At 31.8% G+C, this 14,692-nt stretch overlaps 1 protein-coding gene across 7 annotated transcripts in view; it reads right to left on the reverse strand.

The window, feature by feature from the left end:
* Positions 1 to 14,692, reverse strand: part of Csmd3 (CUB and Sushi multiple domains 3) — a 1,319,129-nt gene that overhangs the window by 806,538 nt on the left and 497,899 nt on the right. For 4 of the 7 annotated variants that reach the window (XR_010053386.1, XM_063264432.1, XM_063264431.1 and 1 more), the window contains 2 exons: positions 6,995 to 7,072; positions 1,589 to 1,676 (listed from right to left, as the gene is read on the reverse strand). Coding sequence is in view for 6 of the 7 variants with exons in the window: in XM_063264432.1 (XP_063120502.1) it covers positions 1,589 to 1,676; positions 6,995 to 7,072 (166 nt within the window). In the remaining variant the exon portion in view is untranslated. The remainder of the gene's footprint in view (positions 1 to 1,588; positions 1,677 to 6,994; positions 7,073 to 14,692) is intronic. The other 3 variants (XM_063264433.1, XM_063264430.1, XM_063264434.1) reach the window with 1 other exon arrangement.

Raw genomic sequence — 14,692 nt, forward strand, 5'->3', positions numbered from 1 at the left:
GATTCAAATGAACCTAAACGATATCTGTAAATCATTTCATCCAAGGACAAAGAATATATCTTATTGGCAGTACCTCATAAACATTACCTCCAAAACTGACCGTATGTACTTTGTCACAGAGCAAGTCTCTGCAGATACAAGAATGAAGTAAACTTTTATATTTTATCATTCCACCAGTATCAAAGCTGAACTTCAACATCAGAAGAAACAGTAACCCTACAAATAATGGAAACTGAACAATACTCTTAGAGACCACATGGTCAGGGAAGAAATAAAGAAGTTAAAGACTTCCTAGAATTCAGTGAAAACGAATGCACAACATTCCTAACTTATGCAACACAGCAAATGCAGTGCAAAAGGAAGGTTCATAGCACTAAGTACTTTCATAACACAATTGAAGAAGTCTTATACTAACAGCTTAATAGCACACCTAAAATTTCTAACACAGAAATAAGAAACCATGCTCTAAGGAGAGTAGATGGCAGGAAATAATTGAACTCAGGGCTTAAATTGCTCAATTAGAAACAAAGAGAGCAATACGAGCAATCAATGAACCAGAAGTTCACGTCATCCAAAGAACAAACCAAGGGTTCTTTGAATAAGTCTACAAGATATACAAATTCTTATCCAACCTAACTTAAAAATCTGAAAAGGGGTATATAACAATAGACACTGAGGGAATTTAAGAATGTTAGGACTTACTACAAAAAACTTTACTCCGCAAAATTGGAAAAACTTAAATGTGTGATTTTCTTGATAACGCTACAAAAGTTAAATAAAAATAAGTAAACAGTCTAAATGGACCTCTAACTCATAAGAAAATAGAAGCAATCACCATCATCCCCCAAACAAAAATGTCCAGAGCCAGATGATTTTAATGAAAGCATTCAAAAAGAGAAAAAAAAACAATATCTTCAAATTATTCCACAAAATAGAAACACTTCCAAATTCATTTTATGAGACCACAGTCACCCTGTTACACAAACCACACAAAGACTCTGCAAAGAAAGAGTATTTCAGACCAATTTTCCCTCTGAACATTGATGCAGAAATATTCAATATAATATTTGCAAACAAAATACAGGACCACATCAAAAACATCATCCACCATGAACAAGTAGGCTTCATTGCAGAGGTGCAGGGTCATTCAACATACCAAATCCATCAAGGTAATCTGCTATATAAATGAACAAAATGACACAAAGCAAAACAAACAACAGCACAACAACAACAAAGAAACACCCCATGACTAAGTTATCAGGTGCTGAAAAAGTCTAGGGCAAAATCCAACACTCTTCCATTATAACAATTTTGGAAAGATCAGGAAACAAAGCACAGACCTAAACACACAAAAAAGCAATATACAGTAAGCCCATAGCCAACATGAAATTACATGGAGAAAAACATAAAACAATTGGATTAGGTTCAGGGACAAGACACTGACAAATTATTAATAGTATCATACCTATAGAATCTGGCTTGCATAGTTTAAGGTCACTAAATCCACATTCCTATATTATCAGTTATGCTTGATCTTTAAACTGAAAGAAATGGAAAGATATGTAATAAAATTAATTTAAAATATTACCTAAAATCTGATCCAATTCTCTTCCCATTTTCTGGTTCTCCAGGATCTGGACATAAGTTGGAAGCTGTTTTAATACCTCCTTCATTTACTGTAGCAGAAGAAAAAAACAACAAAATGATTGAACAAATAGACAATATTTTTGCTTAGAAAGTCAATGATAAAAATATACAGAAATATGCTGTTATATATTATTCGAGAAAGTTAAATACCTTTTCAGAAAACAATACAGTGAAAAAATGTCTTTGTTTAAGAATACATCAGAAAAGAAATTCTGAAGACTGCATTAATGATATGTACTATTCTGAATATAACATACCAACACTGGATACTTTAGTTTTAATTACATTTACATTTTAAATGGCCCAAAGGAATCAGTGTTTTGTTATGTTTTTTTTCATTAATTATCATCCTTAGAGTGGTTGTTGTTACTATGTTGCCTGAGCCCCAGTTGTTTTTAAATTTTAATAAAATGCAATATGAAAAAGAGAGTTCTTTTAACACTCTTGTATAAGGAAGCATTTTGGTTTGCCAATAGCAAAATAAAAAATGTAAATTACAGTGTTTCATTATAACTTGATGATGCTGGAAAACAAAATTGGCTATATTCTTACAATTTCTATAACTTTTAGATTAAGCTACTTTGTATATAATCACAGTTTTAAGGATAATTCAGTTAATGAATTGTTAACTTTTTTTTCAGTGAAGCAAATGTGATCACATTGGGTAATTAAAATGTATTTTATGATAAGTTTATTTATGTATGCTTGTATATGTATAAATATGGATGCATGGATTTTTCACTATTCATATTGAAACCGTGTCTAATTATACAACTAAGGTTGGCCTCATTGATATTGTATAATGCCTTAAATTGATCATCAGTTCTAGAATATCTGACTGACATTGTAATACATCAATCTTAGAGTGAGTCTGTGGGTTTCTTCTCTTGTTTACATCCTTGTAAGCTCTTGTGTTCCTTTAAAGAAAAGAGCAGGGTACAGAGGAAAACGAATGTAGCTTATGGTAGTCCTTGTACTGTACTGCAGAGCAAAACATCTGTAGATTCTTTTGTAGAAAGTAATGATGCCCAGTTCTCGCTCTACCTGGACATAGTATTAGAAAGTAAGCTGCTGGAGAGATGGCTCAGTGGTTAAGAGCACCCGACTACTCTTCCAGAGGTCCTGAGTTCAATTCCCAGCAACCACATGGTGGCTCACAACCATCTGTAAAGAGATCCGATGCCCTCTTCTGGTGTATCTGAAGACAGCTACAGTGCACTTATATATAATAAATGAATAAATCTTAAAAAAAAAAAACAGAAAGTAGCTAGGTACCTAGGCAACACCTTTTGTCAGCATATATTGACACATAGAAAGAACTATGGAGGTGATTCTAATGTAAAATCAAAGCTGACAGTTGCATAAAAATTTGGCTTAATTTTTATGGTCCAAATCCATCCTTATTTTAAAAATGACACAGCTTTGCCTGTGTTCTCTCACAGTTGGGTCTACTGTAAATTCATCATTTCCTCAAATAGATATACATAATGATGTAGTTCCTCTGATCATTCAAAAAATGCTTCCATAAATATCATAACAAATTAGTACTTGCCAAATCTATTATGTGCTTATGGGTTCATTGCACATGGCAATTTTTATTTAATTGTTTTTTTCAAATTGCTATTTAATTCCTCTTAACCTTTGTGAGAATTGTCTGGGTCACAGTCTGGAGTTGGCTAATTCCACTATAACTGATTAATTCAAAGTTATTAACACAGAGCTAGTCTTATTTATTTATTTTTTTTATTTTTCATTGTTTGAAACATTACCACTCCTCTTATAGCTTCTGTCTCTGAATCTGTTATCAGTATCGGATTTTCTATGAATCAGTTTCCAAAGTTTCCATTGATACTTCAATGCTTTTCAGATGCAGTCTAACCAACTTATAATATCCAGGGTAATAATATGGCCTACCATCAACCTAGTGTGTGTCTGAAATGGTTGCTAAATTTTTCCATTGTACTTCGAATCATTTTAATACCTTAAAAGACTTTAGATCATATACTGAGTCAATTTTATTTCTTACTAGTTAACAATATGTATGTGTTGCCCAAATATAGCTCCTTTCAGTGTATTGCAGGTTGGATTCATACGAATGTTCTTAAAGTAGGATGTTGACTCTTAAGGAGATCATCACTAGTAGGACAGCCTTTTGTGTTCAACCATTTAAGTATGTTTTCTTCATTAACATTTTTAAAGCATTTTTTGGACATAAAACAGAAGAATGATCCTAAAACTGAATTATTTATTTTATAAAGAAAAATATTTTTCTTATATATAAGTTCAAAATATACCTCAGAAATCCATACTTTTTATTACAGTATATATTCTAACTTAAAAATCCTTTTATATCAAATAGATTTTGTTATTGAAATGTTTCTTGTCTAAAAATATAAATGGGTTGATTCTGATTTAAATGAACTTCCATATGACCACTTCTTCCTTATTACCTTATTATTATTTAAATTTTATGTTTGATTTGTTCAAACTATAAATATATACTACTTTGGATATTGTTCTAATATTGAACACTAAAGTATCAACAGCATTGTGTTATTTTTGTACAAATGCACTTAATATCTTATAAACAATTGGTTCTTACTTCATTTAGTTTCTTGGGAAAAGCAATGGGTCCTTGAGGATTAAGGGTAAATTTTCTTCATCCCTTTATTACATTATTCTAGTAGAGCATAGCAGAGACACTGTGTAGTGTACGGTTCAAGAGACAAAACATGGACTTGATATAGGAAATAATCATGATCACTTGGCATGCTCAAAGTTTTTTATAATTCCATGCTATATTCTAGAGAGCCCTACCAAATGAGTAAGTCACCATTTTAAGTTTATGACAATTAGTTTTTGTAATATTTTTATAATATAGTATATAGTATTTCACTTTTTAAAAGAAAATCTACACGTTTGTGCTTAGACTGACAAAGTTCCTTTGTGGAGAAAGATGAATTGTGCAATTCTTTAACTTAAAACATTAAAGAAGGCTAAGCCTTGAAATAGCCTTAGTGATTCACTTTGACACCCAGAATGCTGAGCGTCATGGACACTCAGCTAATTTGTGCAAGGTAAGTATGTCCGGAAGGCAGGTCTTGACAAGCATCTATTTTGATGAACATATTCACATTAATGTTCAGTAAGTCCAGAAAACCAATTCTTTTTAGTTAGAAGAAATATAATTTCAACTTTCAGTTTTAGTTAAAAGATGGATATCTAATAATAGTGTAAGTGCATTAATATTTTGAATTGTATTAAATGCATAATAAGAAATGCTGAGACCTTACTTACTTGAAAATAGGCAATTGTGATTAAAATTAAAATGATAATACCTTGGTAAATAAAAATGAGATAATACGGTTTTGAAACAAATTGTTCAATGTTGGATAAATATGTTGGGGTAAATAAAATTTAAGTAACATTGGGCTACTATATTGCATCTATAAAAAAGTGTAACAAGTAACTTGTTTTTATCTATCTAGGAATTATCCATATTAAAATAGAATATTGTATATAGACTGTATTAATCAGAACCTTGTTTAAATTTATGATCAAAATTATTCACATTTTTCCTTCATATTCACATTTTGTTTTATTACTTTAGAACTAAATAATGGACAGGTATATTTTCATGCAACCAAAACACTGAAATTCTCTTTTAGGGTTGTAACTATGTCCCATTAAAATAATAAAATATCTTCTTGACTTACATGTTATAACAACCAAATTAGACAGTTTCATAGATTAGGTAAAACCTGCACACAAACTGAATTATCCAGAACAATTGGAAGCTTAAAGTACGAAGTGTGAAGTGATATTTTCATGGACAAAATGAGAAAATAATGAGCGAGTATGAGATTATTTTACTTAAATTTCTAAAAGAAGCATATAGAGAGTCAAAGTTTTATAGTTTTATAGAAAAATGGTAGTACATATCATATTTAGTTTTGACAACATGTATTTTTCTTGTCTTATAGCTATGCTATGATCTGATATGCTGGAATTATTAAACTTAATAATATTTTGGGCAACCCATTGTACTCAGGCATTTTTTTTTCATTTTTGGGATAGTTGAATGCTCTTCCAAACTATTTAAAACAGTTTATGTATAAAATATATTTTAATACATATATATATTCTAGAATTGTTTTTGAAATATTGCTTAACTGTAAAGAAAAATATTCTTTAACCCAAAGTATATAAAGCAACCATAAGTGAAAGCCAAGTATTTTGAAAGTATCTATAATGCAGCTTCCAAAGTCATATGATTTCAGTTTTATAATTTCAAATATAATAATGATATACAAAAATTACCTTAAAATTTTTCTAATTATGCATATTGATAACATAAAAATATAGACAAGTTTCCTATAGTTGGCATAATAATTGAAGTGGTAGTTTATTATTTGTATATATGAGTAAGAATACAGGTAAACTTTTTGTAAAATAGTAATAAATGAGTGTTGATAAAGGATTAGTTAAAAATTTATTTTAATTAGATTTTGAATTTGAACAAAAATTTAACTATAGTGTGACTTTGTTCAAGAATAAGTAATAATAGTATACATTTTAGCAGTAGCTCATATAGGTATTTTATTGTCTTTTAGAATTCAGATACTTCTAGCTAAACATTTCTTCAAATATATATATGAATTATATATATATATATATATATGAGATGGAATTTTAACCATATAGTTCCATTCTATGACATACAGGCACAGCTCTTTTGAAACTTTTTCTTTCTATACTTATGATAGCATAGACTTTGCATCTGTGATTTATTTTGAAATAGATGGCACTAGAACATAAAAGCCCAGCTGTGACAAAAATTATTTATTTCATATTTTCAAATTCATAAATAATTACAAAATTTATTTAGAAAACGTTATGGGATTTGTTTTTATTTAAATAAAATATCCCAAGTTCAAAAACCTTTTAAATGGGAAAGTCACACTGGAATGTTCCTTAATATTTGTCTATGATAATTGAGCCATATTCAGACCAGTGTTGCTAAAAGAAACCTACAACACCGATCATCATCTTCATTTTGTCCTTATACACCAAATATAAAAATTTGTATTATTATCACATGAGATCAAAGTATTTTTCACATAGCAATAAATTTTAGCAAAAATAAATTATGAGTTCAGTGAATTACCATTAAACTAATATACATTTAAATCCAAAAGATATTTAATAATCATCATGCATGTTATAAAAATATTAATGCAGTTATTTGGTAAATACACAGACACTTCGATAAAACACAAACAGACACCACAGACACAACAGACTTCACTCTTGCACTAGAGAAAGTAACAAAAAGGTGTGCACTCACAGAGAGAAAACTTGTTGCTGTTGTCTTTCCCTGGAAACAACTTAAATCCTCTAGATTTAAAATCTATGGCCTTTTTCACTAGTTAAGAAAACAAACAAAAACATGTATCAGGAAATACAGTTTTGAAAATGAAATTCAAGTTAACAAATTTTGTTAGCATGGAATTATGCAAGTTAAAGAAACTACTCTCTTAAGTTTGATTGATGGTACTAGGAGGAAAATAAGAAATAAAGAAGGCACTAAAAACACCTAGCAGTAAAATATTGAACATTGTAGAATTCCAAATATTATATAGGGAGATAACTGATACACGTGTACAAATTCCTTTAGAAATGTCTAAATTTTAGAGTAAATATGTAACCTTGACTGTCCATCATTAACCACTTAATTTCATTAATTTTGTGGGTTTAATTATACTTGCAAACAGATGGTTGTTGAGGCATTAGAAGAATGGAAATACTATCATGAACTTTATTTTTTAATTGAATTAACAAAGACTTTGGCATATTAGAAAATTAATATAATTGGAATAATTATATTGTAGTATTTATGCCAATAACTTCCACACATTATCTTTGATCTTTGCAGTATGACTGATGTCAGAACAATTTGCTCCATTGTATCAAAATAAATAACAGGTGGTTAATATCTTCTCATTACTTGGGGACTCGAACCTTTTCTGTTAATGCTGATCATAAGGGATAAATTTTCTCATTGTGATGCTGTTCCATTAACCACACCAAAATAGACAAAGCTGTGTATAAATCCAAAAACATGTGCATTAAATTGGTAGACTAAAGGATGTGTTTTAAAAGATAAATATGCTAAAAATATTTGAAAGTTATTTACATGAAAAGAAAGTTTTATCTCTTTTATGTTTTCACATTTATTTTTGAGTGTCTTGTATGCATATGTCTGCACACACTTGTGTGTGTGTGTGTGTGTGTGCATACCTGTTTGTATATGCATAACTCTGTGTGTATGTGTTTGTCTATGTAGACAGGCTGTACCATCAGTGTGGAGGTCAGCAGACAAATTTCAGGACTTGTTTTGCTCATTTCTTTGTGTTATAAGGGTTCCAGGGACCAAGCTAAAATCTTCAGTGTGGGTGGTTAGAACCTTTATTAACTAGTTTCCTCACAATCCATAAAAACTTTATTTTACATAGTATTTGATAAAGTGTCTTTGGTATGGATCTTTAAAGAGTGATTTGTGATCATCATAATTCGAATAATTTAGACATTGCCTTGGTGTGTATCTTAGGTTTGTTGTAAAGTCGTATTCATCGATGATAGAAGGATTGGGATTACAGTCATGAGCATCTTGTCAGTGCTTTATTCTCACTCCTGAGTGACTCCAGGGGAAGCACTTACTCATGCAAATGCAACCTCACTAGGTGAAAATTTAAGGTGGCTTGACTTAATAATGCACTTAGATATTATTTAAGTTTTGTGTTAATCAGTTGAAAAGTCTTACTTAAGATGTTTTAGTATGAAATAACAAAAGTATGTATATAATCATATACAAATAAGAGCTTGTTTTCAATCAGTTATTAAGGGTGTGTGTGTTTGTGTGTATATGTATGTGTGCAAAATAGTTGTCTATGTTAGAACATCATTGCAAGTCAAAACAGATTGAGCATGATAAGCAGGGCAAGGAAGACATGGAAATAGTGGAGACAATATTGGCAGTGTCTTTATTGGCAAAAATGATCATGCTATGTAAATATGAGGAGTTAATGTTAAGAGATCTTTCTATCCTAGAAATTACATATTATAAAATCAAAAGACATCTCCTGGCTTTAAGCACCTCATTTGAAATGCCTGAGCAATCTATCTGCTACACAATAACAAAGGAGTCTATTTAATATGCAAACCTATTATTTTTGGAATGCACACTTGGAAAAGCACTGCAATTTACATTTTTAAAGACCTTTAAATGGTGAAATGAAAACATTTAATATTGATGAAATAAATATTTTTATTTGAAATAATTTAATTTTTGATACTAAATAGATTATAGAAGAAAATGACAAGATCAGAAATCACTGCAATTTTAATGTTAAATGCTGACATGATAGGAAAATTATTTATTTCAAATCTCCAGTTTTACAGTATTTGTTATTACAAGCATCTGATTAGTAACATGACTATAGTATAAATCTGGCTCAGTTAATAAAATATCCATTACTATTTTTTCAAAGGAAGCCCACTACATATAAATAATGACATAATGTCTAGCTTACTGAATTTTGGTGCATTTTTTATTGTATCACCTAATTTTACATGAATAATAAGGACATTTCAATGTTGTACTTTAAGGTATGGTATATAGTTATACCATTACAAGTTTTCATTTTAAATTAATTTTAACTTTTCCTTTTATTCAACAAATGAACTATATTGACAGGATTGCTCTGTTCATTTTTAATAATTGAAACATTCATCACTTAAATGCTTGATTTTGAGGACATGGAATATCTTAAAATTGGCAATGTACTAATATGCAAGGTATTAAATAACGTCGTAAGTTTGGAGGGAAAATAGTGGAAGGAGATTGGGGTAGAATTGAAAAAGAGATAATTATGGGTTTAGTTTTTAACAAAACACATTGTATGCATGTAATTTTCAATTAAAAACCTTTGCACAATGTAAAGTGTGCAGGTTTAAAAACACAAACAACAGCTGCTAACATCACACATATTATGGTGACAGCAAACATGTATTCTACAACTTCCTACGAAAATTATTTTTAAATCTATTGTCTTCTTATCACACAAAATGGTGGGTTTTTCTTTGTAGATCAAATAACTCATTACTTAAAAATCTTTAAATAATTGCTTTCTATAGAAAAACAGAGACAAATTAAAATCTAAAGAAATTTTTCCTTAAAGGTTAGTATATTTTCAGTATTTGTGTTACTTCTTTCACTGGACTGAAAATTAGAAACCCGCAAAAGTCTTGTAAACGTACAATTAATTGCTTAATGTTTCCATTCTGTCTTAAGAAATTCATCTGTCTAGTGTTAATTGTTTGGAAACAGAATTCAGACCAAAGTAATATGGCCAATCTAATGTAATCAGAATCCTCACTTCTTATATTTTTGGTTGTAAGCCTAGCCGTTAACGGCTGAGGCATCTCTCCAGTCCAGAATCCTCACTTCTATTCTTGTGATTAACTTTTCTCCGGGAAATTTGAAATATCAGCCTCAGTAGGAGAAAAGGATTTGGTAATTTGCAGTAACTCCGTGAATTCAAGTCAATAAATATTAAAGTTCACATTGTTTCACTAGATCTATTATTGCTTGAATCAAGGAAGTTTGGGGAACTTATTCTCTATAAGTGATTATGTCATCAGTATATGTCTTAGAAAAAAAGGTGAAGTGATGTTTGCAGGGTACTATGAAGAATATCTCATGATTAGCGTATATATATATATATATATACACATATATATATACAAGAAAATAATCTCGGGAAGTAGAGGGACAGCGGGGTTCTGACTGAGAGAGGGGAGAGAAGAGGGGGGATTCAGATACAGGAGGGGAGGGGGGATATGTCCAGAGGGTCAGGAATTTAAAATGAGATGTGTAGCAGTCAGAAATGAGAAACTGTGGGTCGCCACTAGAAAGTCCCAGATACCAGTGTCCCAAAATTTTCCCAGGACCTAATAGGGAGGACATTAGCAAAAATACCCAACAGAGGGAAGAGATAGCCTGTAGAAACCATATCCAGCCTCTGGTTGAGGGACGGAGTCAGACACCCACCTCAAAATATTAGTTCAGAATTTCTTCTCTAAAATAGAAATGCGGGGACAAAGAATGGAACAGAGTAAAAAGGAAAGGCCATCCCATCTGCACACATCAAACCCAGATACAATTACTGATGCCAAGAAGCACTTGTGAACAGGAGCCTGGTATAGCTGTCTCCTGAGAGGCTCTGCCAGAGCCTGACAAATACAGAAGCGAATGCATACAGGCAAACATCGAACTGAGCGGGAGACCCCAATGAAGAAGTTAGGGCAAGGACTGTAAGAGCTGAAGGGGTTTGCAAACCCATATGAAAAACAACAATATCAGTCAACCAGACCCCTCCAAAGCTTCCAGGGACCAAACCACCAACCAAAGAGTACACATGGAGGGACCCACGACTCCATCTGTATTTGTAGCAGAGGATTGCCTTGTTGGATATCAGTGGGAGGAGAGGCCCTTGGTCCTGTGTAGCCTCCTATGGAGGCTTGATGACCGAGGGTAAGGGAATGCTAGGCTGCTGAGGTGGGAGTGGGTAGGAAGTAGGTGGGGGAACACCCTCATAGAAGAAGGGGGAATGGGAGGGGGAGAGGTTAGGTGGCTTGCAGAGGGAAAACTAGCAAGGAGGATAACATTTGAAATATAAATAAATAAAATATCCAATAGAAAAAATAAAAAATTAAGTAATGATATTTTCTTCATAGGTTTCATATGTATATATATATATGAAACTATATATATACTCCACACCCATGGAGTAAGTAGTAATTTAACAATGTCTAGAATATGTAGAAAAACCTAAAAAAAATTCCTTAATATCCTAAAGAGACGTGAATGAATCATCATTACAAAACACTTCATTTTAAAATGTGCTGAAAATAAAATTAAAGTAGAACTTTTTATACATAGAAGTAATAATGGGCCTCGTTGAAAAGCAATGTGAAGGTGCAACTAGCTATGTTCAGGAATCCAGAGATTATTTGTAGGGCCATACATGTTAGAAAGATATACAATTCAATCTGGATGTTTTTCAAACGTGAAAATATACAAACAACTCAATTTTTAAGACATATATTTATTTCATACCTATTTAAAAACCTTACGTGCTTTGCTGAAAACCACTGTAGGAGCATGATATGGTTCAGACATGTCAGTGTGTTTCTTAGAATTTAAAATCTTGTCTTTTCTGTTATGCGAGCTTAAAGCTTACATGTGTAATGTTAATTTCAGTTATAGCCAGAATTTTTAAATTTTTTCATTGTCAAGCAAATTCTGTTTGTGCTACATCATAGTCCTAATGGTTTGAATTATTCCTTTTAAACTAAAAATGCTTCGTATCTAATTCATCACCTATTTTCTTTGAGATTTGTAGTACAATTTTCACTTCTAAGCCAAGTTACAAACCTTCTCAAACCATTAACAAAAGGAGTCAGTTAAGTAGGAATGCGTGGAAATGTGCATACAACATAGAACAGCTACTCAGCATGACTTGAGCTACACTCATGGAAGGTCTTTAAGAACCCAAAGCTAAACACTCCAGAATAAAACAAGATTCGACCTCTAAACTTTTATCCACTTAAGGATAACTGATGTGTAGAAGATTTTCATATTCAGAACTTAAAACTATATTGAGGAATATAAGGAAATATTGCATTTTACTAGATATAGATAAGGGGTATTTTGTTAAAGTTTATAGGTCCTGTAAATAGAATTAAATGTATTACTTTTGTTTAGGAGACAGTATTCAGTTTAATAAATGACTGAACATTCACATGATCGATTATAGAAAAATATTCTTAAATTTATCTGTGATTGTCCTTTCTTCCTAAAAAGGGAGCAAATTCAGGAATCCCTGACTCTTGCTTACATAACAACAGATGTATTCCTAACACTTGGCCCAGCAGGTCTTACAGCTATGGTGTGCTGCAAAATGTCAGGATTTTATGTAAAATGTGAGATTTCTTATTCTCTTTAGGTATCCCTATAGTTGGTATAATGAAGTTAACATATGGGAAATTACCATTGCTAGAGGCTTACAGACACTTTTTACACTTTAGAAATGTTTCAACCTTTTAATTTTAATTGAATTATTTTCCAAGAGCTCCAAACAAACTATTAACTTGCTTTACAGTTTAATATTATAATTTTATTTAGTATGTTTTAAGATCTCTTTTGAACACTAATAATTTACTGTTTAATTATTTTATTTATAATTGCTGGTCTCGGTTAATAAATTTCACTGGAATTTTACAAGCACATTTATCATGAAATTGGTAATCTTGGCATTTTCTTACGCAAGGTAAACTAATATTCCATTACCTAATATTCTGTCCACTACTTAAAGAGTATGCATTTCCACTCTACTGCCTATAAATATGACAGAGCATCAATTGTTTGGAGAAAAATGACTATGCTTCAATCTCTCTGGAAGCATCAGATAAGATAGTACAATCTCTTCTAACAGTTTAAACTTCAGCAGTGTAGTGAAGAACAAAAAAAAATTAAGATAATTAGCAGAACCATTGCTTAATCCCTGAGAGCTTGCTTCTTGTGTTGTCTACACGTTCTCCACGTGAACATTTTGTAACAAAAAGCTGAATTCTCTTTAGAGCAAGGTAAATATAGATGTGCTTTGATAGTTTCTATTAACACAAAGTTACTCAGCTCTTTGCATGTCTACTCAAGGATCAAAGCACCACTTAAGTCACATCAGTGTTCCATTTGCTCTCCTGTCCTTACTGGTTCTTTGTAGTGTTTGTCCTTGATCTCGGCCAAAATGAGTCTGAAATGGCTATAACCTTGCTCAACTAGTTGTGTCACTGCCTAAAACAGAAAGCAGACCCTCAAGTTATCCTACATACCTGTGAAAATGAAAGACATAGCTTAACAATATCCCCAGGAGATTCTTAGGAATATTTACTGTGTTAACAATTTTGAACTCTACCAACAGATTCCCTTAACACCTCAAAAATACAGGAGGATGATGGGGGAAGGGAGAATAGCAACGTCATGATTTAAATTTATTTGGATTAAATAGCATGCCATTAGTTCAAATTGGCAAGGCTGGTTAATGGAAGGTCCTTGATCTTGAAGTCAGCCCATGATATAGCACTCTGTCCAAGGTACATGCCCTTCTTCCATTGAGTGAGAATCATCACTGCTTGGTTTTTGTTTATCTATTCTAGGTGACAACACTTATAAACAACTGAGAAAGCTTTATCTTAACATATTCAGAAATATTCACTTTCTATTTCTTAAATTTACTTATCTTTCTCTTAAGGTTACTATAATGCTCTTTTGCTTTGAATAAACCTGGATGAGCACATGGTCAATAAGAACCATCCCATATATAGTATAGGACCATTCTACCCAACATAAGTAAATTCATACATGATGACTGGTATATTTCAAAGGAAAGACACTAGATGGAATTTATGACTATTTCTCATTATCCTATTGTTGGTAAATATGGCGGTTTGAATAATAGTGATCCCATAGGGTCATAGGGAACAGCAGTGTTAGGGCGTGTGGTCTTGTTGGTGTAGACGTGGCTTTTTGGAAAAAGTGAGTCAATAGGGCTTTGAGCTCTCAGAAGCTTAAGCAAGACTTACTAATTCACAATCTCTTCCTGCTCTTGCAGATTCAGATATAGACTCAGTTCCTTTTCCAGCACCAAGTCAGTCTCCAAACCTCCATGCTTCCTGCTATGATGATAATGATCTAAACTTCTGAAATTGTAAGCCAACCCAATTAAACCTTTTCCTTTATACGAGTTGCCTTGGTTATGCTGTCTCTTCACAGAAATGGAAATCTTAACTATGAAATAAGTTGTTATCAGGGATTGTGATACTTTTATGATAGGCTAGACCATTTTTGTTGTTGTTGTTGAAGGGATGTATACTTTTGGACTTTGGGTTAGAAAAATAGTGAATATTTCACGTTTAGCTTAAG

The sequence above is a fragment of the Rattus norvegicus genome, chromosome 7 (genome assembly GCF_036323735.1).
Source record: "Rattus norvegicus strain BN/NHsdMcwi chromosome 7, GRCr8, whole genome shotgun sequence".
NCBI classification, from domain to species: domain Eukaryota; kingdom Metazoa; phylum Chordata; class Mammalia; order Rodentia; family Muridae; genus Rattus; species Rattus norvegicus.